Raw genomic sequence first — 26,673 nt, 5'->3', positions numbered from 1 at the left:
GATTTATATAAAAAGTTGTTGTTCTACTTTCCAACCATCCCAGATATAGCGGGACAGTCTTGAATTTAGGTTTATGTCCCGTAAAGTTCTCTGAATTCTGTTGTATCAGTGACTGCAATATGGTGGAGCAGGGAGCTCTCAGATCCCTGCTCCACCATCCTGTCTGAATGACGGAATTGCAAAGAGCTTCAGCTCATGTGACCTCCTCGGGTCACGGGACTGGGTAGCGAGCCTAGCTCAGCAGAGAAGCAGGACACACCAGCAAGTGGAATGCTTGTGGTGGTGGTGGGGCATCATACTGTGCGAGTTGGGGTACTTCTCCTGTCTCCTATGCACGTCTTCTGTCATCTCTCTCCTTTTTGCTTAACAGGAGTTTTTTGAAAACCCTGCATTCAGACCAGATGGAATGAAGCTCTACCCAACACTAGTCATTCGTGGCACTGGGTTGTATGAACTTTGGAAAACTGGAAGATACAGAAGTTACTCTCCGAGCACCTTGGTAGATCTAGTGGCCAGGATTTTGGCTCTTGTTCCACCATGGACCCGAGTTTATAGAGTACAGAGGTGAGATGTTCAAACCAACATAGACTGCAGCCTGGCTACAACTAAATGCTATGTGCACCTTTGACATGGGAAACCCGAGTACATTTATATTAGACTGCTGTTCTTAGCTTGATGCAAGATTCAGATTTCTTTCTTGTAGGAGTGTCTCACAGTAATATAGGCTGTGTGTGCATCCAAGGTGCAGCTTATTAGCGCATGTATCGGCTCAGCTTCTTTTAATATTTATGTGCTTTGTTCCTTTTCTCAAAGTAATTTTTCGCTGCCCTCTCTAAGACTCTACATGCTTTCCCCCTTTCAAAATTAGGGAGCTTTGTCTTTAATTCCTTCTTTGATGCTATTTCTAACACTTAGACGAGGGAGTAGAGAGAACCCACCACCGCTCCTTAATAAAGTCAGCACAAAATAGAAATCCTCTATCTTTGGAACCACATGGCGGATTTAAAAAACAAGAAATTTGATGGCACAAACTGTTCATGTTGTGCCCTGTGACCGATTTTCCTTTAGTGCCACTTTCATATTGACAGCAGCGTCTAAGTGGTTTTACCCCAGCTATTGTAGGTAGGTCCAGTCACAGCTGTAAGAAACAGGTTTATGCCTAAGGCTAGTTTCACACTAGCGTTTATGAGCGCAGCGACGGCCTGCGGACGGCCGCCGCTAAGCCCCGCCCCTGCCGCGCCCCCGCCGGTAGCTCCGCCCACTGGCGCATGACGCTGCATGCGCCCTGCGTCCCCTATCTTTATCACAGGGGGCGCAGGCCGTGCGCAGTATGCGTTTGGCGGAACAGTTGATCAAACGATCGCAGGTTCAAGTCCCCTAAGGGGACTTTAAAAATAATAACTTTGGGGGGGAAAAAAAGAAACCTATTCAGTATCGATGAGTCCGTAAAGTTATAAGGAAACATGCAATGGAGACCCTGTTCTTATTTCCTCGGAAACTCCTGAAGCTGCAGGAAAGTGGAGAGCCCTGTTACAAATGATGGAGGTGTTAGAGTCCTGACGCTGGAGCAGTCACCGTCCCCCCGTGACAGTTATAGAAAATCTGTCTAGGAAATGGATCACGGAGAATTGTTCTCGGATGATCGTCTGCTTTTAGTTGGATTTATTTGCTGCACAGTTTTCCCAGGAGCGATTTGTCTCTCTCGGAATGCAGCCTTAAAGAAGTAAAATCCCGGGAGAAGAGATCAATGATGTCTCTTGTGAATGCTGCTCAGCTCACTGACAAATGGCAGCGCGGCCAAGAAAAAGAAGCTGGTGACACCTTTCTTCTTTCTTAGAAATGAGTTTTTTGGAGAGATCCAGAGAAAGCCTCGGAGGAGTCATAAACTGAACACTCAGTGTCTCTGACAGTAAAATACCTAATATTTTTAGCTTCTGTTGCGGTCATTTCTATTTTACTATTGTATCTGAATGCATAATTTATAGCATCTACGCCACACACAGTTTAATGTTGCCTAGTAGGGTTGTCATCACCTTACATACAGCAGAATGGCTTGGAGCAGTTCTACGGAGCCAGTCAACTGCGAGATTTTGGAATTTTTTTTTTTTTTTACCTTAATTTTATTGAGCTGTTTGTATCCCAGAAATAAACTTACATCAGATATTTTTTAGATTTTTAGGCAGAGGCGTTCCTCCTCCACATTCGTAGTTTCCAACAGGACTGTGGAGTCGGTAAGCCAAACCTGCGACTCCGACTCCTCAATTAACCTTACACGACTCCGACTCCCACATAGATTGTTTATATTTAAGTGAAAAATGTATTGTAGTACAATGTGAACATCAGACAATAAATCATTTCTATGATCCAATAATCAAGATATTTAGATAGAACATAATAGCTATTTATTGGAATACAACTTTAGAACACAAAAAACTGTAATAAATTGTAAATATGTAATACACTATGTAATATCGATTACATACATACGGTACAGACCAAAAGTTTAGACACACCTCATTCAAAAAGTTTTCTTTATTTTCATGACTATGAAAATTGCAGATTCACTCTGAAGGCATCAAAACTATGAATTAACACATGTGGAATTATATAATTAAGAAAAAAGTGTGAAACAACTGAAAATATGTCTTATATTCTAGGTTCTTCAAAGTAGCCACCTTTTGCTTTGATTACTGCTTTGCACACTCTTGGCATTCTCTTGATGAGCTTCAAGAGGTAATCACCGGAAATGGTCTTCCAACAGTCTTGAAGGAGTTCCCAGAGATGCTTAGCACTTGTTGGCCCTTTTGCCTTCACTCTGCGGTCCAGCTCACCCCAAACCATCCCGATTGGGTTCAGGTCTGGTGACTGTGGAGGCCAGGTCATCTGGCGTAGCACCCCATCACTCTCCTTCTTGGTCAAATAGCCATTACACAGCCTGGAGGCGTGTTTGGGGTCATTGTCCTGTTGAAAAATAAATTATGGTCCAACTAAATGCAAACCGGATGGAATAGCATGCCGCTGCAAGATGCTGTGGTAGCCATGCTGGTTCAGTATGCCTTCAATTTTGAATAAATCCCCAACAGTGTCACCAGCAAAGCACCATCACACCTCCTCCTCCATGCTTTACGGTGGGAACCAGGCATGTAGAGTCCATCCGTTCACCTTTTCTGCGTCGCACAAAGACACGGTGGTTGGAACCAAAGATCTCAAATTTGGACTCATCAGACCAAAGCACAGATTTCCTCTGGTCTAATGTCCATTCCTTGTGTTCTTTAGCCCAAACAAGTCTCTTCTGCTTGTTGCCTGTCCTTAGCAGTGGTTTCCTAGCAGCTATTTTACCATGAAGGCCTGCTGCACAAAGTCTCCTCTTAACAGTTGTTGTAGAGATGTGTCTGCTGCTAGAACTCTGTGTGGCATTGACCTGGTCTCTAATCTGAGCTGCTGTTAACCTGCGATTTCTGAGGCTGGTGACTCGGATGAACTTATCCTCCGCAGCAGAGGTGACTCTTGGTCTTCCTTTCCTGGGGCGGTCCTCATGTGAGCCAGTTTCTTTGTAGCGCTTGATGGTTTTTGCCACTGCACTTGGGGACACTTTCAAAGTTTTCCCAATTTTTCAAACTGACTGACCTTCATTTCTTAAAGTAATGATGGCCACTCGTTTTTCTTTACTTAGCTGCTTTTTTCTTGCCATAATACAAATTCTATCAGTCTATTCAGTAGGACTATCAGCTGTGTATCCACCAAACTTCTGCACAACACAACTGATGGTCCCAACCCCATTTATAAGGCAAGAAATCCCACTTATTAAACCTGACAGGGCACACCTGTGAAGTGAAAACCATTTCCGGTGACTACCTCTTGAAGCTCATCAAGAGAATGCCAAGAGTGTTCAAAGCAGTAATCAAAGCAAAAGGTGGGTACTTTGAAGAACCTAGAATATAAGACAAACACTTTTTTGTTAATTATATAATTCCACATGTGATAATTCATAGTTTTGATGCCTTCAGAGTGAATCAACAATTTTCATAGTCATGAAAATAAAGAAAACTCTTTGAATGAGAAGGTGTGTCCAAACTTTTGGTCTGTACTGTGTGTGTATGTGTGTGTGTATATATATATATATATATATATATATATATATATATATATATATATATATATACACACACACACACACACACACACACACACACACACACACACACACACACACACACACACACACACACACACACAATGACTTATCTCGGCTAAGATAAAGCCTCGTTCCTCAGGCTACATTCACACTATGGGCGTAGCCAGGATCAAACCTGGGGGGTGGGGGCAGAAGCTCATACTGTTCCGCAGAATTTCTTACTGCACACCTCAGCTGCTGCAGAACCTCATACTGCACACCCCTACACTTGAAAATAAAGCCTGCACCTTAAGAAGATGTGGTGATGAATGCAGTCTATTTATTCCAACTATCAATTGATGTTGATGTGTTACTGAAGACGAGCAATGCCTCTCCTGGGCGTCCTTTTGGGCAGCTATGAGGTGTAACTGACTGGTGCTAAAAAAAAGGAGTGTTAGTCTGTGTGCTACCCAGCTTTCATTCTTTTTGGTACAGATACAATATGGATAGACAGATATGGATAAATGGATATATAGAGCAGATTTCTAATCTGCTTTTGCTATTGAAAACATTATCTGTGAGCTCAAAAACCTTTCAGGTGATGCCGTTTTTTAAAAAGCTGATCTGCTTTTGCAACTGAAAAACATATCCTCAAAAAACGCAGGAAAAACGCTGTGTGTGAATGTAGCTTTAGATCAGGAATAGAACAGCCATTTATAGGACATTTCATAACTTTCCCAAGTTCCTATAAAAAAATATTCAGCACATTCTGCATTGAATTACTGCACCCAATTTATTATATATTTAGGAGTCGGAGTCGGACCATTTTATACCAACTCCGACTCCACCAAAATGAGCACCGACTCCGACTCCACAGCCCTGGTTTCCAATTTTTTAGCAGTGATCTGCTTGTCTGCCTGTGTCTTACCCTGTACATTGTGTAGGAGGGTCGTCTGCTTGTCTGCCTGTGACTAACCCTGTGCAATCTGTAGGAGGGTCGTTTGCTCGTCTGTCTGTGACTAACCCTGTACAATCTGTAGGAGGGTCGTCTGGTTGTCTGCCTGTGAATAACCCTGTGCAGTCTGTAGGAGGGTCGACTGCTTGTCTGTCTGTGACTAACCCTGTACAAACTGTAGGAGGGTCGTCTGCTTATCTGCCTGTGACTAACCCTGTGCAATCTGTAGGAGCGTTGTCTGCTTGTCTGCCTGTGACTAACCCTGTGCAATCTGTAGGAGGGTCGTCTGCTTGTCTGTCTGTGACTAACCCTGTACAATCTGTAGGAGGGTCGTCTGCTCGTCTGCCTTTGACTAACCTTGTGCCGTCTGTATGAGGGTCGGCTGCCTGTCTGCCTGTGTCTTATCTGTACATTCAAGGGTCTGCTGCTTGTCTGCCTGTGTCTTCCCCTGTACAATGTGTAGGAGGGTCGGCTGCTTGTCAGCCTGTGACTAACCCTGTTCAATCTGTAGGCGGGTCGGCTGCTTGTCTGCCTGTGATTAACCCTGTTCAAACTGTCGAAGGGTTGTCTGCTTGTCTGCCTGTGTCTTCCCCAGTGCTGTCTGTAATAGGGTCGGCTTCATGTCTGTCTGTCTCTAACCCTGTAGAATCTGTTGGAGGGTCTGCTACATGTGTGTCTGTGTCTAACCCTGTTCAGTCTGTCGGAGAATTGGCTTCTTGTCTGCCTGTGACTTACCCTGTACAATCTGTAAGAAGGTCAGCATCTTGTCTGTATCTAACCTCACAAGCTATGGGATGCGCAATGGTTTGCTTGTTTCTGACCCTGTAAAAGCTGCTTGTCTTCCTGTGTCTAATCTTGTTCTGGTAGCGGCTGTCAGCTGCTTATCTGCCTTTTTCTGACCTCGTATAAGGCCTAATGTATCATGATCCCTTCACTGTCGCTGTACTCCCTCTTGGGATATGGAGAAGAGTTATCATTTCCCTTACAGATGGATGACCTCTGCCTGGAGGAAGCAGAGTGCAGATCCTTCAGGACCAGTAACAGGCAGATCACATGAATGATTGGGGCAGAGACAGGCTGCAGAGACTTATTTACAGAGCCTGGGAAATAAAGGGTATACCAGGGAGAGAGCTCTGTAGGTCACTATTACAGCCTTACTGACCAAGGAAAAAGTGTCTGTAGATCTTACGGGAATTAATTTGCGTTGCTGGAAATTTTAATTACATCTATGACAGATTAACAGTTTTGAAGAGATACAAGAGCGGGTTTTCTGCTAATAAAGGAGACCAATGGTACAGAACATTCTAACCATTCCGACACTAAAAACTAAGATTTCTGATTAGATCTGTGTAAATGTTTACATCATGTATCTCTGAAAACCTCTTGACAGTGATATCGGCTTCACTGGTGGAGAACTCGATCCCTTGTCCTTCAAAACATATAAAGTCATTGTGTCTGTGGAAGAGGCCTCGTCATTGATTAAAATCCTTTGTAAAAAGTTGCACCTCCTTCAGATGATTCTGGGTCCAAAGCAATAAAAACGTGAACATACGCCCATTAAGGAGCATGACATTAAGTCATACACACCCGGGCTGTACTCTACTGGTGGAGGAGCTACTTTCCATGAGTTGTGCACTGAAAGTTTTTAAGTGTCCAAAAAAAAGTGGCTAAACCTTTTTGATGGAGGAAACTCAACCCTAAAAAATGGAACTTTTGAAATAAAATGTCTCCATCTCAAGAATGGTAGAAGGTTGTCTTCTCACTGTAGGACCTCTGTTTGATGGTCCTACTGGAAACCCTAGGTGATAGTGTTGCAGATCATCTGTGGACTTTGAGAACCACTTGGTTTTTCGGTACACGTCTACTTACTGGATTTGTCATACGATAAACCATATTTTTTTATAAAAGGGTCTGTAAGTCATGTATCGGAGTGCCTGTTAACACAATAGTGTGTGTCGAGGGGGGTCCGATGGGCATTTCCAGATCGTGGTCGACGTCCTCTCCTCTTCAGTAATCGCTGCCCCTCAGCCTTCAAGTGACATCCCTCACTGTTCCTTTTAAAGGGTTTTCTAGTGAGGATAATAGATCGGTGGAGGTTCGAAACACAACAATAATCAGAATGGTGCACTTTTATCACTGGTAGAAGGGAGCTGTATTGCGCATACCCGTTTTTTGAGCCGCTCATTTTCTACCGGGCTGCCAGAAAAAGTCAAGTGCCTCACTGACCGCCCAATTGAGGATGGATGGAGTAGTTGGGCATGCGCAGTGGACAGTGATGCAAGTGCCCTGTCCAGGGTAAAAGTGCTTATCTTATGTTATCTGGACAACCCCTTTAAGGAAAGCAGAAAACTTATTGTTCTGGAAGACCTGGAGAAATCTATATATTCTAATTTCTTGAGGATCGGTCTTTCTCCGATCTGGGCAGCTTCGTTGAGTCTTATCCATCTGATGTTCTAAAATTTAGCCATTTGTTCAAAAAAATATATATAGAGATTTTTTTAGAGACTTTAGATGTACATTACTGTTCATGGCACTTTTAATCCAATTCTCCACTTGTGACCTGACTCACAGGGGTCACCTCAACATGGGAACTTACAACGTCTCCATTCCGTGTATCTGTTTCCTAAGGGTCTAAACGTGTTTTCTTAAAAATGAGTTTCGAATTGCTTGCCTAGAGCCAAAAGTGGTTGTTGTCTGGGTCATGACGGGTCACAAACATTAATTTGGTTTACACATGTAGCACGCAGGGTTGATTTCCTCTTCACATGTGCCGGGAAACCAATGACCGGTCGACAAGAATTATTACATGATCCATTAATGTAGTTGATTCTTCAGTTGGAGACATTCTTGTTGAGTTTACGAACAAACTTAAGGGCTTCAAAAACTGGTCAACGTGACCACAGCCTCTCACGTTGGAGGTTCCAAGACATCATCTGTTCATGGCCTCGCGAGTGCTCCTAAACAGGAGCCACACACTTCACTTCTCTGGCAAATAGAACGATTTGGGGGCTCGAGGGGTGGACCACTCTATGAAGCTTTGTATTCATGGTTCTTCAACCACTCCAACGAATTACTCCACTTAAAGGGGTGTAGCAGGTTTATCCACTGGATTGGTGATAATCCAAAGCCTGACTGCTGGAATTAGACCACTCACTAGAATAAGACAACCCTAACCTCTGCAAGGCTTCTAAGAAGCAGTAGAGGTCGTGCTAGTCTTTGTCGCCAGTTCGGCAAGTCCAACTCTATTCCACCCACACTCCTGGCATTTATCAGTTATAGACTTTTTTTTTCCCCTAGAAAACTCTGTTAACTCATATTCCTGGACCACACCAAACAATTATACACAACGGATCTTCCTGGACCCCTCTCTGGAAATTACTGGGGTCATTTACTGTCAAACCGCAACATCGTTGTTTTGAGTGGAGTTGTGTTCTGTCTCATTTTACTTACCCCTGTGTGTTATTTCTTGGAGATCACAGACATAATGAGTGATCACAGACACTTAGTATCCACTCACTTACAATGCCCCTCGATCAGACCACTATCCTTTTGAAATCCTTTAGAGCAAATGACAGATGACGCTCATTAGGTCTACTTCTCCTCAAGTCAACGCTGTGCTCTTCGCTCAATTAGCTATTCTCAGATCTTGGCCCCGGTGCTCATTTAGCGAGGGATACATTACGCCACCAGTGTCTACTACAAGCAGTTCTATGACTTGAATGAGAAGAAGAGTCTACAGTGATTGTAGCTTGTGCTCTAATAGCCTCTTCCCTCTCATATTCTCGAGATGTCAGGGTTACGGGACTGTTTTTGGTTTGTTTGTATGTATCTATATTAGCAACATTGTCGCCGAAAAGTTAGGAAAAATTGAAAGCCAAAAGTTTTTCCACCGGTGCCGGCTTTAGGAATGTTGTTTTTGAATATTTTTTCCTCCTTATTTGGTGAGATTGTTACATTGTCCTGCATATACAGAACACTGAAATTCGGGAAAGTTGTCAGGAGTTGTTGAAGTCCCTGAAATGGAGTGGTTGTTCTTGTTGGAGTTGTCAAAAATGGGATACCGAGAAGATGGTCTTCATTGACTGGAGCCTTAATGTTCCTTTCTGGAAATGTGAAGATTATGGAACTGTCGTAGGTAACTTCTGAGAGACTTAGGAGTTGTTGGAGTTTTTAGTGTATGAGCAGACAAGTTTTTTATCTATGGAAGAGATTTTTTTTTTAGTAGTTTTAAAGAATTTTTCAAGCATTTCGGAAGAAGTTTCTTTTTTTCCTGAAGCATTTTTTAAGCCTTTTGGTTTGACCATTACTGAGATTGGCACGGATTCCACCAGGAGCCACATTTTCTTTTATCTCCATAAGTCATTTTTTTTTTCAAAACCTGAGGAAGAAAAAAAAATTCTCAAAAAATTGGTTGTATGAACTGCGGAAAAGGTTTTACAGATATCGCAAAAAAATTGCTTGATCGACACTTCCAATGCATTTCTTTGTATTTGGGTTTCTTGGAGCACATTCGCGCTAAAAAAAACTCCTGAAAAAAAATCTGTGCTCATAGACCTTAAAATGGAGATCTGTAGTTGCTAGTGGTGTAAAAAAGAAAAAAAGGGTGGGGGAAACAGCGAACATGGTTTTCTTTAGCTTTGACATGTCCTTCTGGAGATGTGAGGACTATAGGACCATCGTAGGTTAAATCTGAGAGCTTGTTGCGTTGTCTTTCGTATACAGAAAACCAAAATTTGGGAAAATGTTTAGGAGTTGTTGGGAGTCCTTAAAAAAAAGAGATCCGTGTTCACCAGTGGTTCTTCTGGTCTTCATTGACTTGGACTTTCGTAAAATTCATGGGAGTCTCACTCTTGTGTAATTTACTGAGGTGGAGATGTGACGATGATTGGGCTGCGATTACGGGAATGAAAAATCCTCAAATTGTATAAAATTATGTTTTTATTACAGCGTTTCAACGCCGGACCGAAACGCTGTGGTGTAATAAAAGCCTTAATTTTATGTTTTAAGGATTATTCATTCCCGCAAGGGCAGGATAGGTACCCTGGTATCTCCACTAAAGCAAATTGCTATCTGGAAGAATTTTTTTTCATGCGATACTAAGGCTCGTAAAGGCTTGTATAGGTGAGTACTGCCGTCACGTTCACCCTCTGTTATTTATCTTCCGGTATGGCCCTATTCTGCGCTTCTGTCCCAACCTGACCTTGCTGTCGTGTAATGACACAATCCGTTATAGAACTTCCTCCACAGTTTGACCTCGTAGTCTTGAGACCTTTACTAATGATGTAAATATTTCTCCTTTATGAATTAGAAGATACAAAACACTTGGCAGATTGATAAAAAGACTTTTGTTTTCCTTGGTTTTCAGAGACATTCCTATGCCGTTGGTAACCTCTGGGGTGGAGCATGGTAACCTACGAGAGTTGGCATTGGCACGGATGAAAGATCTTGGCACAGAAGTAAGATATTCATTCACTCGTCCCCAGATAGTTTTATGAACCTGTTGGCTGTGGAAAGTCTAGGGAGGTCATTATGATCACAAGGTGGCCCACTTATCTAGAGATCATTGATGGAATGATTTCCTGGTCTTCTAAAGCAAGACTTTTACTTTAGACAGCTGTCATTCAATTACCGGTTTGTCCGAGAACTTTTCGTTCCTCCTGATCTGCCTATACACATGGACACTCCGCTCAGCTGAGCTTGCATGTGTTCTCATTAGGGATAGACTAAGCCACTTTCAGACACCTATAGAGTTGGCTTATCTCCTGAGAGGACAAAAGGATCAGAGAAGTCTACATTTAAATAGGTAACCCTTTTTTCCCCTCACCATTGGCCATTGGGGGACAGACAACATTGCACATTACATGGTAGGATGGTAATAGATGAACTACTATGGTAGGCCAATATTTATATAATGTGTACAGCCACCTTAAAGAGGACCTGTCACTTGACGTAAATATATAATATTTTTTCTTTTGTGTAAACGCTGCTGTTCTCCTGAATCCAGCGATGTTTTCCTTTTCCTCCTGTGCCTCTCCGTTACGTAGATATGGCCTCCTTTTCTCCATTTTTACCAGCTGACCATGACTCTCAAGATTAAGACCACTCCCGGTTTACTTCAAAGACTAGATTGACATATAGGGAAAAAGAGGTCATATCTCAGTGGCGTAGGAAGAAAAGAAAAACATCACGGGATTCAGTAGAAAAACGGCAATTACACCAAGTAAAAAAATGTCACATTTATGGCAAGGGATAGGTCCTCCTTAAAGTGCCCCATAAAAGTCTACACAATTTATGGTCGTATTTCCCAATGAAGGTCTCATTTCATGGCCTCCTCTTCAACATCTAAGCAAAGTAATTTTGACTTCCATCCATAAAAAGCTGATGATGGTTAATTACACATGGGTCGGTAATCATGATAGTCGTAGATGTTGGATATCGATTGTCCGTCATTAATTTCATCTCCACCTGCAGAGGTAATCGACGCTTTGCATGTAATCAATTTGTGGTGGACAAATAACCTAACGATGTCATAGATGTATCTAGTGACTGACCTGCCGTCATCTGTCTGTCCTCCCTAGTGTCGTGACGTCAGGACAAGAGAAGTGGGAATCCAAGAAATTCATCACAAAGTCAGACCCTACCAGGTTCGTTCCCCTCCCTGTAGTGGTCGTATTTTACAGGGAGCCAACAACGTCCGTTCAGAACCCAAACTGTTCTGAAAATTTGGTCCCTCAAGTTGTTCTCGTTGTCTCTTTGAGTGGGATGTAGAATAGCGAGGTTGGAGCTAAATTTTGATGTCCCCTCCATTAAGATCGATTTCCCCCTAAAAGCCTAGCTTTTCACTTTGCAAATATGAGTTTGGGCGTCTTCTGTCACGGCTCTGCAGAAGAAGGCGAGTCGATTTAATAGGTTCTTGCACCCTTTTTTGTGAATTTTTCTTTTCTTTAAACCGTACACAGATATATACTCCTCTACCAATTTCCCCACTGCTCCTCCGCATCGACACCTGGTCTATTTGCTTCTTTCTTCCGCGGGGGACGACACATGACTCGCCACTGCCAACCAGTGACCACAGCAGAGAAATGCCCCTATGGAGCCAGCACTACTTTTGAGCATCAGGATAATTTTGGCCTTGAGTAGCAGAACATGTTGTTTTTTTTTTTTTTTGTTTTTTTTCTTTTTTTGCATTTTTCGTTCTATTAATTTTTTTGCAATATATGAGATATTTTGGTATTTTTTAAGCAATTTTATCCTATGTATATGATGAAATAACCCATTTAAATGGATTTTCCTGGAGTTGCAGAAATTAAAAAGGCAAAATAAAAACAAAACTCAACACTATAGATATCCCATCTTCATTCTGCCCTCAGTCTTCTCTTTATCTATGCATCGTCGGCCATGTGAGTAGGTAGGAACTGACAATAGTCATAAGATACAGAGGGTGCGGAAAGTATTCAGACCGCTTTAAAGTTTTCACTCTGTTTCATTGCAGCCATTTTTTGCCAGTTTCATTTTTTTCTCATTAATGTGCACTCTGCACCCCATCTTGACTGAGAAAAACAGAAATGTAGAAATTTTTTGCAAATTTATTAAAGAAAAACTGAAATCTCACATGGTCATAAGTATTCAGACCCTTTGCTCAGTATTGAGTAGAAGCTACTTTTGAGCTAGTACAGCCATGAGTCTTCTTGGGAATGATGCCACAAGTTTTTCACCCCTGGATTTGGAGATCCTCTGCTATTCTTCCTTGCAGATCCTCTCCAGTTCCGTCAGGTTGGTTGGTGAACGTTGGTGGACAGCCATTTTCAGGTCTCTCCAGAGATGCTCAGTTGGGTTTAGGTCAGGGCTCTGGCTGGGCCGGTCAAAAATGGTCACAGAGTTGTTCTGAAGCCACTCCTTTGTTATTTTAGCTGTGTGCTTAGGGCCATTGTCTTGTTGGAAGGTGAACCTTTGGCCAAGTCTGAGGTCCAGAGCACTCTGGAAGAGGTTTTCATCCAGGATATCTCTGTACTTGGCCGCATTCATGTTTCCTTCAATGACAACCAGTCGTCCTGTCCCTGCAGATGAAAAACACCCCCATAGCATGATGCTGCCACCACCATGTTTCACTGTTGGGATTGTATTGGGTAGGTGATGAGCAGTGCCTGGTTTTCTCCACACATACCGCTTAGAATTATCACCAAAAAGTTCTATCTTCACCTCATCAGACCAGAGAAACTTATTCCTCATAGTCTGGGAGTCCATGTGTTTTTTTTTTTTTGTTTTTTTTTTTTTTAGCAAACTCTATGCGGGCTTTCATATGTCTGGCTCTGAGGAGAGGCTTCTGCCGGGCCACTCTGCCATAAAGACCTGACTGGTAGAGGGCTGCAGTGATAGTTGACTTTGTGGAACTTCCTCCCATCTCCCTACGGCATCTGTGGAGCTCAGCCACAGTGATCTTGGGGTTCTTCTTTACCCCTCTCACCAAGGCTCTTTTCCCATGATTGCTCAGTTTGGCTGGACGGCCAGGTCTAGGAAGACCTCTGGTGGTCCCAAACTTCTTCCATTTAAGGATTATGGAAGCCACTGAGCTCTTAGGAACCTTCAGTACTGCAGAAATTCTCTTGTAACCTTGGCCAGATCTGTGCCTTGCCACAATTCTGTCTCTGAGCTCCTTGGTCAGTTCCTTTGGCCTCATGATTCTCATTTGGTCTGACATGCACTGTGAGCTGTGAGGTCTTATATAGACAGGTGTGCGCCTCTACAAATCAAGTCTTATCAGTTTAATTACACACAGCTGGACTCCAATGGAATAGAACCATCTCAAGGAGGATCACAAGGAAATGGGCAGCATGTGACTTAAATATAAGTGAGCAAAGAGTCTGAATACTTATGACCATGGGATATTTCACTTTTTCTTTATTAAATTTGCAAAAATTTCTACATTTCCGTTATTTTTCAGTGAAGATGGGGTGCAGAGTGTACATTAATGAGAAAAAAAAATAACTTTTTTGAATTTATCAAATGGCTGCAATGAAACAGAGTGAAAAATTTAAAGGGGTCTGAATACTTTCTGCACCCACTTTAAATACTAAAAAGAAATAATAATTTTTCGCTACGTTAACCCTTTGTTTAGCATTACATAAACCCCACTTCAATCGAACCCATTTGTAGGATCAACAACCCGCCCCCAACACTGGTAACATGTGTAGAGCTGAGTGGTCGGGCGCCGTCTTTCCTCGTAAATTGTTATTCTTACAGACTACATCTATGTGGACATGTCTCCTCCGCACAACCCCCGCGTGAAATTTACAATCTGAGCCCACCAGCCCCACAAGTAATAAAATTACTTTACACTCGTTTACACAGCGCACTCGGGGAGCGGAGGACGCGCGTTACGGCAGCTAATATCACAGCTCCTCCGGGAAACGCGGCAGCTGGCGAAATCAGCTGTCACAAAGCGTGGCAGCGTAACCCGGCTCCTGCCTCCTCCACCTCGTTTTAAATGTTTTGTTGACATTCCAGAAATTTAAATGACATTATTATTATTCAGTGTTCTGTCCTATGGCGCTAAGTATTGGGAATCGCTGCTGCAGTCAGTTTTCTGAATGTTGCTTTCCTGGGAGAATTTTTTTTTTATTAGTAGATGCAATGCTGAATCTCAAAACAGTATTTTATATGGCGCTATGTGAAATTGTATTTTATTTTTTTTTACCTTTTTGTCCACTCTGAATTAGCAAATGGAAACCGCTCGCCCTGTAATCCTATTTATTTTTATCTTCCTAATAAATATTGTTTCTATTTTTGTGTATGCTGTTGTTAGTTGTTATTGTTGCTATTATTTGTTTTTGTTTTAGGTAGAACTAATTCGCAGAGATTACATGGCCAATGGGGGCTGGGAGACCTTCTTGTCATACGAGGATCCGGAACAAGATATTCTCATTGGATTGCTGCGTCTGCGAAAGTGTTCCCCAGAATCTTTCAGGCCTGAGCTAAAGGGTGGAGTATCCATAGTGAGAGAACTTCATGTTTATGGGAGCGTGGTACCTGTCAGCAGTCGTGACCCATCCAAATTTCAGCATCAGGTAATTTAGATTCCTCCTGCCCTCTATGTACAAGAATATAACTACTATAATACTGCTCCTATGTACAAGAATATAACTACTATAATACTGCTCCCTATGTACAAGAATATAACTACTATAATACTGCCCCTATGTACAAGAATATAACTACTATAATACTGCTCCTATGTGCAAGAATATAACTACTATAATACTGCTCCTATGTACAAGAATATAACTACTATAATACTGCTCCTATGTACAAGAATATAACTACTATAATACTGTCCCCTATATACAAGAATATAACTACTATAATACTGCTCCTATGTGCAAGAATATAACTACTATAATACTGTCCCCTATATACAAGAATATAACTACTATAATACTGCCCCCTATGTACAAGAATATAACTACTATAATACTGCCCCTATGTACAAGAATATAACTACTATAATACTGCCCCTATGTACAAGAATATAACTACTATAATACTGCCCCTATGTACAAGAATATAACTACTATAATACTGCCCCTATGTACAAGAATATAACTACTATAATACTGACCCTATGTACAAGAATATAGACTATAATGCTGTCTCTCTATGCAGTGTTATAACTACTGTAATGTTTCTTTCTATGTTAAATTATGGTTATTTCCTTTTGCTCTTTGTACAGGGTTTTGGGATGTTACTGATGGAAGAGGCAGAACGTATAGCGAGAGACGAGCACGGATCCTTCAAAATAGCGGTCATTTCAGGTGAATGTTTAGCGACTTGTGATATAATTTATATTAGTTTTTTTCCTCTTTTTTTATGACCTTTTTATGCTATTGATGTATTTACATTGTTGAAGTGCCAGAATCCAAGATGTGTCTTCAGTAAATTTAGTTTTCTTGAGTGTTCTGGGTGCAGAAATTGTTGTAAACGAGCTGTTCCTGGACCTGGTCAGTGCAACTAAGACCCTAGAGGATCTACTTGCACCAAGGCAGATTATAATAAGAGTTCCCAGCAGGATAGAGATCAGGCACAAAGTTGTAGAGCGAGGGTGCAGCGTACTGATGGCCATCCTCACCTTGGTGCTTCTGTTGGGTGTTAGCATTTCACATGGTACTTTTGGGAGGTGGTAGCTGTACGTCGTGCCCCTCGCTGTCCAAAAACGATCTGTTGGGTGTCGGGCCCTAGGTGTGAGGGGTCTTTAAAAAAAATAAATCTGCAAAAACAGTGCAGGAAGGAGAAGAGGTGGATTTAATGGAATTATTATATGTTCCGTGATGTGGAGAGTTCAGCGTTGGTGGGAGCATATGGGTTAGGGGCTTTGCATGTAGCATTATTAATTGTGAGGCCAGAGAACTGAGCAAGTTAATATTTTTATTGCCCGCTGTCCGTTCATCATTCACCTATTAAGTAAAGTGTTTATTAATTTCCATTCTCCGGAGCGGCACTCTGACCTGTGTTTCGGGGTTAATGCGTTCTCCGGGGCTCGGTCCACTCTTTCTGACTTTCTAATCTTTGTGTCTGAATTAAAACGCAGGAACAAATTCAATCATGTTATAATTTTCTGCTGTAAATGTGCAAACTGCTCGTCCTCCGACTCCCACGCTGTCTGAAACTGCTTTTAAAGTCCTGTAATGTGAAGCCCCCGCATCCGAAGCTGCAGACGTGTCCACTCGATTATCAACGACTGTAGCTGTAAAAGTCGTTCTTTTATGGGCAAGAAGTATACTGCACCCATCAATGTGTACTACCCTCACCCTGTGTGTGTCCTTTAGGTCACCAGTGACTTGGGCACAGGTGAAGTGTTAAAGAGGGTCAGTTTTCCGTCTACTGCTTGATTTCCTCTCCTCTGCTTTCCTTTGTCTGATGTTCCTGTATTCCCCCGTCGTCTGATCCTCATCTGCCCCGTCGTCTGATCCTCCTCTCCCCCGTCGTCTGATCCTCCTCTCCCCCGTCGTCTGATCCTCCTCTCCCCCGTCGTCTGATCCTCCTCTCCCCCGTCGTCTGATCCTCCTCTCCCCCGTCGTCTGATCCTCCTCTCCCCCGTCGCCTGATCCTCCTCTCCCCCGTCGTCTGATCCTCCTCTCCCCCGTCGCCTGATCCTCCTCTCCCCCGTCGCCTGATCCTCCTCTCCCCCGTCGCCTGATCCTCCTCTCCCCCGTCGCCTGATCCTCCTCTCCCCCCGTCGCCTGATCCTCCTCTCCCCCCGTCGCCTGATCCTCCTCTCCCCCGTCGCCTGATCCTCCTCTCCCCCGTCGCCTGATCCTCCTATCCCCCCGTCGCCTGATCCTCCTATCCCCCCGTCGCCTGATCCTCCTCTCCCCCCGTCGCCTGATCCTCCTCTCCCCCCGTCGCCTGATCCTCCTCTCCCCCCGTCGCCTGATCCTCCTCTCCCCCCGTCGCCTGATCCTCCTCTCCCCCCGTCGACTGATCCTCCTCTCCCCCCGTCGTCTGATCCTCCTCTCCCCCGTCGTCTGATCCTCCTCTCCCCCCGTCGTCTGATCCTCCTCTCCCCCGTCGTCTGATCCTCCTCTCCCCCCGTCGTCTGATCCTCCTCTCCCCCCGTCGTCTGATCCTCCTCTCCCCCCGTCGTCTGATCCTCCTCTCCCCCCGTCGTCTGATCCTCCTCTCCCCCCGTCGTCTGATCCTCCTCCCCCCGTCGTCTGATCCTCCTCCCCCCCCCCCCGTCGTCTGATCCTCCTCCCCCCCCCCCCCCGTCGTCTGATCCTCCTCCCCCCCGTCGTCTGATCCTCCTCTCCTCTTTTCTCTGTTGTCTGATTCTCTTTGTGAATGATGGTTTCTGTGTTAACTCCTTTACATTCAGCAGATATCAGTCATTGTACACGAGGAGGAGGAGGTGAGCCGTGACATCACCTATTGTGAATAGTGGATCTTGTGTTATCTGCTGTATGTAGAGGTGTTATCATTCATTATACAGGAGGAGGAGGTGAGCTGTAATATCACCTATTGTGAATGGTGGATCTTGTGTTATCTGCTGTATGTAGAGGTGTTATCAGTCATTATACAGGAGGAGGAGGTGAGCTGTGATATCACCTATTGTGAATGTTGGATCTTGTGTTATCTGCTGTATGTAGAGGTGTTATCAGTCATTGTACAGGAGGAGGAGGTGAGCTGTGACATCGCCTATTGTGAATGGTGGATCTTGTGTTATCTGCTGTATGTAGAGGTGTTATCAGCTATACAGGAGGAGGAAGTGAGCTGTGACATCGCCTATTGTGAATGGTGGATCTTGTGTTATCTGCTGTATGTAGAGGTGTTATCAGTTATTATACAGGAGGAGGAAGTGAGCTGTGACATTGCCTATTGTAAATGATGGATCCTGTGTTGTATACAGAGGTGTTATCTGTCATTATACAGGAGGAGGAGGTGAGCTGTGATATCTCCTATTGTGAATGGTGGAACTTGTTACCTACTTTATACAGAGGTAGTTTTAATCAATGTACAGGAGGAGGAGGTGAGCTGTAACTTCACCTATTGTGAATGGTGGATCTTGTAATATTTTCAGTTTACATTCCCTTTGAAGAGGACCTGTCACTTGTCATAGACATGTTATTTTTTTTTAGCCTGGTGTAAATTTCACTGTTCTCCTGAATCCGGCGTATTTCTCTTATGTTCCTGCGCCGCTCCTTTCCTGAGAGATGGCCTCCTCACCCTGTATATAAATCTAGTCTTCACACTAATAGGACGTGGTCCTGAAGAAGGTTCCCACAGGGTGACACATCCACTTGGCTAACAAAACTAGACTTCTACAGGGAAGAGGAGGCTGTGTCTCAGGAATGGAGAGACGCAGAAAAAGAGAAATGTGACACCGGATTCAGGAGATCAGCGGCATTTATGGCAAGTAACAGGTCCTGTTTAATTATTTAAAGAAAATGGAACACCGCGCAAAGTGATGTGTACAGGGGAGCTTGAAAACTTGTGCACCCTTCAGAATTTTCCTTCTTTCTGCATACGTTTTTTTTTTATAAAAGTAGATAAAAAAAAATCAAACAATGGAGTAAAAAATATCAGTATCACATGTCTGTGAGTGGCAGAAGAATGTGAACCCTTTGCTCTCGGTATCTGGTGTGACCTCTTGTGCAGCAATCACTGCAGAGAAATGTTCCCGGTAATTGCTGATTATTCCTGCACATTGGATGGAGGAATTTTAGCCCATTTCTCCCTACCCAACCCCTTCTCATCTGTTATATTGGTGTTTTTCCTCCATCAGCTCCTTCCACAACACTTCCATAGGATTACAGTCAGGACTGGGTTCGGCCATTCCAGAACTTTACCGTTACCCTTCTGTAACCTTTCTTGTGTAGAACGTCTTGTGTCTTTGGGTTGTTGTTTTGCTCCATGACCCACGTTCTCCAGAGAGTCAGTTCATGGACAGACGTCTGGACATTTTCTATGAGTTTGCTGGTAAAGTTCTGAATTCATTGTTCTGGCCACGTTGGTGGCCGTCCTGTCCTAGGTGCAGAAAACATCCCGAGCCCTCATACTACCACCATTGTGATCACAGATGTGGGAGGTTTTAGTATTTTTCTTTCTCCAAACATAATGTTTCTCATTTATACCAAAAAGTCCTGATTGTGGACTCATGGACACTAACATTACCTAATGTGAGAGAGGCCTTTAGTTGTTTAGAGGTTTTCTTGGGTTCCTTTGCTCTTGGAAAGGATCTTTGTGAGCTGTCCAGTCCTGGGGAGGGTAATAATGGTCTTGAATTTCCTGCATTTTTACACAATTTGTCTGAATGTGGATCTCTTTAGACATAGTTTTGTAACCTTTCCAACCTGATAAGAATCAATAACTCCTCTTCTGAAGTCTTCAAAAGTCTCCTTTGTTCTTCCCATGACACTTCCACAAACTTGTGTTGGGAAGATCAGACTTTGATAGATCCTTGTTCTTTAAGTAAAACACGTCGCCCGCTCATACTAGTTGTCATTCCATTGATTGAAAACTCCAGACTCTTAATTTCTCCTTCAATTCATCTGGAAATCCTTAAGGGTCACATACTTTTGACTCTCATAAACGTGATAGTTTATAATTTTCCTCAATAAAAAAAAATAGACGGTCTGGTCCTTTTTAGGTCAAATGTTGAAGATCCTGAAGGGTTCACAAACTTTCTAGCACCACTGCGATGGGCAATATGAACAGACCTTTAACAAAAAAGGGGCACTGTCTGGATATTTGTGCACAGACATCTGGCATTTGCCCTAATGATTTGCCCAATAGCTCCTTTTGTGAGATGTGTCACAAGACCATTATGGTTACGGGATACCTTGACGTCAATTTGTCCATGTCGTCCTTCCCATAGGGGGCTTTTTTTCCCCCATGGGGGGACTGCTGCTCATTGTTACAATTGTAACAAACCTTCAGTTGTCAATATTGTCACATAATATTGTAGAGGGCTGTAGAGTCATCATCCAGACTTGTGTTATAGAGGGGCTGCAGACTCATCATCCGAACTGCTAACCATAAACTTTCTTCTGGTGCTCAATTATGTATTTTTTTTTTTGGATTTAGTGACGTGACGCACAGCGCAGGTGTTGGCTCTGATGGTGATTTAATGGTTCTCCCATATACATTTATTATGTCCACCTGAGAAATCGGAACAATGCTCCTTGCTCGTCGTCTCCGCCGACGTGAACTTTTTTTTAGGCTTTAATCGCTTTGAACTTTGGCTCCATCTTTATGTAAATGTACATTTTTAGAAAAGGAAAACACATCCTCGCAGGATGGAAAATAAAAAAGACCGAAGAAAAGACGAACAATACGATGTAATTTAACATAATAATAAGGCTCGGAAACACGGAAGAAACTTTCTTAAATGCCGAGACTGTATTGTGGAAGAAGCGAAGGTATAATTATAGACCAAGATAGCGATGTTATCTACAGGTTTTATTTAGATGGAGAAATGCAGAAGTTTTATTTTTATTTTAAACTTTAAAAAGAAAAAATACATTTGTGTTTAAAGATGGCTCCAGTGTAAGGAAGAAGGTAAGATCACCCGCAAAGCCGGATTATCAGACGCGCTTATGTATTTTCTATCCATAAACTTTGGATTCCGTAAAAAAAATATATATTTTTTTTATGTTTAGAGGTTAAAAAAAGACTGTACAATGGAATGGCGAAATGATGGGCATTTTGTTACTGTTTTTTACCTCTTTATCATCGGAGTGAGCTGTTGACTGATCTTTTATTCTATATGTTTCTGTTTACTCCTCCGGAATTAGAAACTAATAAAAAGGAAGCCCACGTTCATCTCTTCGGGGGGATCTCTGAACAAACTCGGGAGATTTTGGTGTAAAAATTCGTGAAAATTACTCCAGATATCAGAGGAGTCCTTAACGGGTCAACAAAGACGGGAAGCAATCAGCAGGAACGTAAGCCATGTCCTTTCCTCTGCTGATGGTCTCTCGTCCTTGCTGATCCATTGCAATGGACCGTGGTTTTTATGATATGATTTTTCGGGGACAGGATGATTATGGCGACACCAAACTAAAAATGCGGTTTGTGTCGCCGTCTTCTTAGACCCTTACATTTTATATTTTTCTATCGATGGAGGTGTGTCCGTGAGGGCAGCTGTGCATTTATGGCGCATTGGTTGTTTTTTTTGTAGCAGGGTAGGGAGCCAAAACAAAATAGCAAATTTGGCTTTTGATATATACAGTATATATATATATATATATGACGTATTGCTTAAAAATCCTTATTAATGATGAGCCAACGTGTGCGGATAGGGTGTTATCTGAGCATGCTCATGTGCTAATAGAGTGTCTTCAGCATGCTCGAAAAATATGTTTGAGTCCCCACGACTGTTCTACAGCCGCAACACATGCAGGGATTGCCTGCAGTCGTTTCACCTTTTACACTATATACAGTATTAAAGTATTTAGCTAAATTCATATCTTCCTATGAAGCCCGGCCCATCGGAGAACCAACTTTGCTGGGAGGGGATCCTTCACCCATGGAAACGCATTAGTGTTTTTTTTCCCATGTTAGTCTCATGGTATTCGTTGACATTTTTTTGTTTTGTGCCAAATTCTTCAAAATAACTCGTGCGGTTCCTGGAATTTAACCTAAAATACAAAATTCTCTTTATTTTTGTGTTTTTAACCTTTTTTGCACCTTGTTAAGCGCAAAAATTTGCGTCGTTCAGAATGTTGCTAAATTTGCACAAAAAAAATCCAGCCACAAATAAAATCTCTCCATCAAGGGGACAAAGTTGGGCAAAAATCTGGCAACTGTTTAAAAAGCAGAAGTTAAAGAATTAGCTGAAAACATCTGGAAACCCCAATCGTTGCCCACAATGACCAACATAAAAAAGAAAAAAATAATGCTGGTTTCTATCGTCATTTTCCGATACGCGTAACATTTTTTTATTTTTCCATTGATGGAGGTGTGAGCAGGTTTATTTTTTTGTGTGTGGTAGAGCTTCTTAGGAGTACCGGTATGTCAATGACAGGTGCCATGTTATTCCAGTGGTACTCTGCAGCTGCATTGCGGAGAGCCGATGGAAGCAGGAGCGTGTGAGCAGCAGAGGCACACATTCCTTTTAATTGCATCTACCATGCTCTATATATGGGGATCATTTCTGTGATGGTTAAGTGCTATGAATTCTCTTGATCTGACTTCTGAGTCGGGGCTCCCTCTGGTGGTTGCTGCCGGTAGTGGAGCTGGCCGGGTTGATAAAGTCTGCTACCTGACGACGATGATTGGAAGTCAGGGGTTACTGACTGGGAGGATATAAGTGAGTAGGCTTCCCTCAGTTGCTGCTGGTGATTAGTTTCTTCCTGTGCATTTTCAGGTCTGCTGTCTCCTGCCTGATCCTGCATTTTTCAGTTAAGTTGTTCATTTGCTAAACCTTTGCATCTGATCTGGTTTTTCCTCTTTCTGCTTTGCTGTGAGGGTTCAGCGTGCTCCCTGCTGGGGCTGTGCTGGACCCCGCTCCATATGTTACAGCTTGTGTCAGTTTGTTCAGTCCCCTGTTATATTAGTCTCTTTTGCTTTGCTGCCAGTTCACACCAGAACGCTGATATAGTGGGGGAGAGGTCGTGTGACCTCAGTGTTTTTTTTATACATCAGACGTGTTGGATTTTTTAGGGTTTTTGCGTGATTGCAGACAGTGTCTTTCCTTTCCTATCCTTTCTAGACAATTTGGGCCCCATCATTTGCTCAGTCTATTTTCTGTCTGTGTTTGTGACGCATCTTGTCTCGCCGACAATAGTATATGTTTGGGGGCTATCTATTCCTTTGGGGTTCTACTCTGTGGCAGTTTAGATTTCACCTTTCTTGCTTTATTTAGGCTTAGTTAGTTCTCCGGCTGTGCCGAGGCGTCTAGGGCATCGTAGCCACGGCTACTGCTAGTTGTGTTGTTAGGATTAGGGGTCTGCAATCCGCTAAGTTACCAACCTCTCTGGTTTTCTGGTGGCCTAGTCTATTCCTGCCATCCTCCTCGGTGACCTATTCATAACAGTTAAGGGGTTAAAGAAAAAATAAGATGCAAATAAAAAAAAAATACCAAAAACTCGGCAAAGATGACATTCTGTCTGAAACGTCTTCCTTCCATTTGTAATGTACGTCTTATGGTTGTCACCGGTGTCTAGACGAAGCCTGAAAACCGCGCACCATTGATCATCACATTACATCCCAAGATCTGTGTTCTTGAAGTGTTTCAAGAAGATGATGTATTCAATTTAAGGGTTTGTAACTTTTGGACGATCCCCCCCCCCCCCCCATCACTTCTCTAATCTCGCCGTAGACAAATTATAAAAGAATAGTTTTCGTAATCTCATCGTGAAGGACGGTTCCATCGGAACGGAAGTCATGCGTGTGATGTTCTCCATGGTGTGGTGGGCATTTTTCTTACGGGTCATTCTTGGAGGAAGATTTCAGCCCTCCCGGTCTTTATCCGGTGTATTTCTTCACAGAATTAATCCTTTAGGAAAGCAGACCAGATACGAATTGTTCGTCAGGTGCTCGTGGATCAGGAGAGTGGGGACAATGCAGAAGAAACTTTGTGAAGGCTCAAACTTTCTTCTTCTAGGGGGGGAATGACTCTTTGTACATAAATGTGAAGTGTTGACTGCCCGGAAAGCGGCAATATCTGTATGTACACGACAGCGGGATGTAAGCAGAGACGTTCCCGAGCTGATTACATCCTAATAAGTCATTTCACACTTAGTAGTTTAAAAAGGCGATTGTAGACTCCAAAATCCAGAGGAATCGGAGAAGGATGAAGCCATAAATGGAAACGTTGAGGACCTAACGTCAGCCGCCGCCGCGCCATGAGGGGATGAGACATGTTTACTCCGGGTCTCATTAGTGTCATGTGGCTTTCCCAGCAGGAATGACACACATTCCTGTTTTCGGAGACTGAGCTCAGTGCGCCTTTGGCTATACACACAGCAATATCCATGACTTTATCTACCGAGATCATCACCATTGTGTGACCCAGTTACGCACGGACCCCCTGACTCCTCATCACGGAGAGTAAAATCCACATTGGATGACGAAAATGAGACTTTGATTTTTGCTTTTTTTTTTTTACAATGAGGTCTCATGAACGTTGTAAAGATTATTTAAGAAATGACTGATATGAAAGTATCATGGGAAATAAGAGGGAACAGAAGAGGAAGATGATGATGATGGGTGCAGTCATGGAAGTCGTGAAGCCATCTAGACTGGACCTTCTGGAGAAACGTCATTCATGAGGTTACGAGCAGTCAGTAGTGGCTGGAGAATGGTAGAAGAAGCTCCGGAGAGAGGTTTCCTTTCCTTCTCTTGTAGTAGGTCGGTACATTGAGATGGTGAAGAAAGAAGAGATGTCCTTGACCTCATTAGACCTCGTTCAGATGTCATTGATTTTTCTTTGAAAATTGGTCCTTATTTGTTGCATAGAAGTTTTGGATCAGATTGATGTTTGGTCAATGAACCCGTTTATACCATCAGTGTTTCCAAAAATTGTAAAACTTCTCCTACCCATTGCATTGTTAATCACGGAGCACAGACATCGCACATGAATGCCGTTTGTCATTTTTACAGACCCATAGACTGACTTATATGATACAATTTTAAGTCAGATCAAAACCAGATATACGTGACCATTTATTTATTTTTTCCCGTTACTCATTCTAGGAAAAAAAAAACAGCGATGTGTGAATACGTGCATTTTTATGGCTTTTTTCCCCCAATAATTTGTATGCGTGAAAAACACAAAGAATTGACATACTGCGGATCTCATAAAACACCTAGCAGGTCAAAAAGCGGAATAAAAAACAAGCGTGTACATGATTTTTTTCAGGTCTCGTTCACTTTGCTTGTACTGTAAATGTATAAAAAAAATTTGGCCGTAGAAAAAAATGCTGCAAAAACACTGTGTAAACATTCGTTTATCCCTATAGTTATATGGAAAAGACCTTTTATTGAAAAACTAACTCAGGGAATGAAGGGTAGAGTCTGTACAGTGTGTCCAGGGGTGGACACATGCAGACTAGCAGATGCATCAGACTGAGAAAAGTAGCTGCATCTTCCACATAGGCAGAGCTTCTTTTCACCATTAGAGATGACCTCAAACCTTTCACTGAAGCGTGGAATCCATGACTGAAGAGACAGTTTGTAGCTGCATCTTACACACAGGCAGAGCTTCTTTCCACCTTTAGAAACGACTTTCTCAAACCTTTCATTGAAGAGCGAACTCTGTGACTGAAGGGACAGTTTGACCAGGCGTTGACACATGCAGACTAGCAGCTGTAACAGGCTTAAAAAGGTAGCTGCATCTTCCACACAGGCAGAGCTTCTTTCCACCTTTCTCAAACCTTTCATTGAAGAGCGAACTCCGTGACTGAAGGGACAGTTTGACCAGGCGTTGACACATGCAGACTAGCAGCTGTAACAGGCTTAAAAAGGTAGCTGCATCTTCCACACATGCAGAGCTTCTTTCCACCTTTAGAAACGACATTATCAAACCTTTCATTGAAGAGCGAACTCCGTGACTGAAGGGACAGTTTGACCAGGCGTTGACACATGCAGACTAGCAGCTGTAACAGGCTTAAAAAGGTAGCTGCATCTTCCACACAGGCAGAGCTTCTTTTCACCTCTAGAGATGACTTTCTCAAACCTTTTATTGAATTGCGACCTCAGTGACTGAAGGGACATTTTGACCAGAGTTGGACACATTCAGACAAGTAGCTGCAACTGGTTGAGAAAAGTAGCTGCATCTTCCAGCTAAGGCTACTTTCACACATCAGGTTTTCGGCGTCAGGCGCGATCCGGCGTCGTGCCGGAATGCCGGATCCGGCAAATGTTTTGTAAAACCTGATGTGCCGGATCCGGTTTTCTGCCGGATCCGTCTTGTTCTTGACAGACAAAACCGGATCCGTCTCATCCGGTTCATCCGTTTTTCTAGCCGTTTTTCGACGGATTACGCCGGATCTGGTTTTTAAAATTGACCCTTGTGGCCTTCCGAACGGGATTGGCTACTGGAAAACTATATATAGCATGTTCCTACAGCCCTTCTTTGACAGGTTGTAGAGGAGAAAGTGCAGGTTGG

The 26,673-nt window shown here is 43.0% G+C and overlaps 1 protein-coding gene across 2 annotated transcripts in view; it reads left to right on the top strand.

The window, feature by feature from the left end:
* ELP3 (elongator acetyltransferase complex subunit 3) overlaps nucleotides 1-26,673 on the top strand; it is a 134,091-nt gene that overhangs the window by 100,041 nt on the left and 7,377 nt on the right. For both annotated transcript variants that reach the window (XM_073586335.1, XM_073586336.1), the window contains 5 exons: nucleotides 371-564; nucleotides 10,435-10,525; nucleotides 11,648-11,713; nucleotides 14,906-15,133; nucleotides 15,796-15,877. In XM_073586335.1, the coding sequence (XP_073442436.1) occupies nucleotides 371-564; nucleotides 10,435-10,525; nucleotides 11,648-11,713; nucleotides 14,906-15,133; nucleotides 15,796-15,877 (661 nt within the window). The remainder of the gene's footprint in view (nucleotides 1-370; nucleotides 565-10,434; nucleotides 10,526-11,647; nucleotides 11,714-14,905; nucleotides 15,134-15,795; nucleotides 15,878-26,673) is intronic.

The sequence above is a fragment of the Dendrobates tinctorius genome, unplaced genomic scaffold (assembly GCF_039654945.1).
Source record: "Dendrobates tinctorius isolate UK_male_01 unplaced genomic scaffold, ASM3965494v1 ptg000093l, whole genome shotgun sequence".
NCBI lineage: Eukaryota > Metazoa > Chordata > Amphibia > Anura > Dendrobatidae > Dendrobates > Dendrobates tinctorius.
The sequence above is the reverse complement of the archived record's forward strand: the minus strand, read 5'-3'. Positions and strand labels throughout refer to the sequence as shown.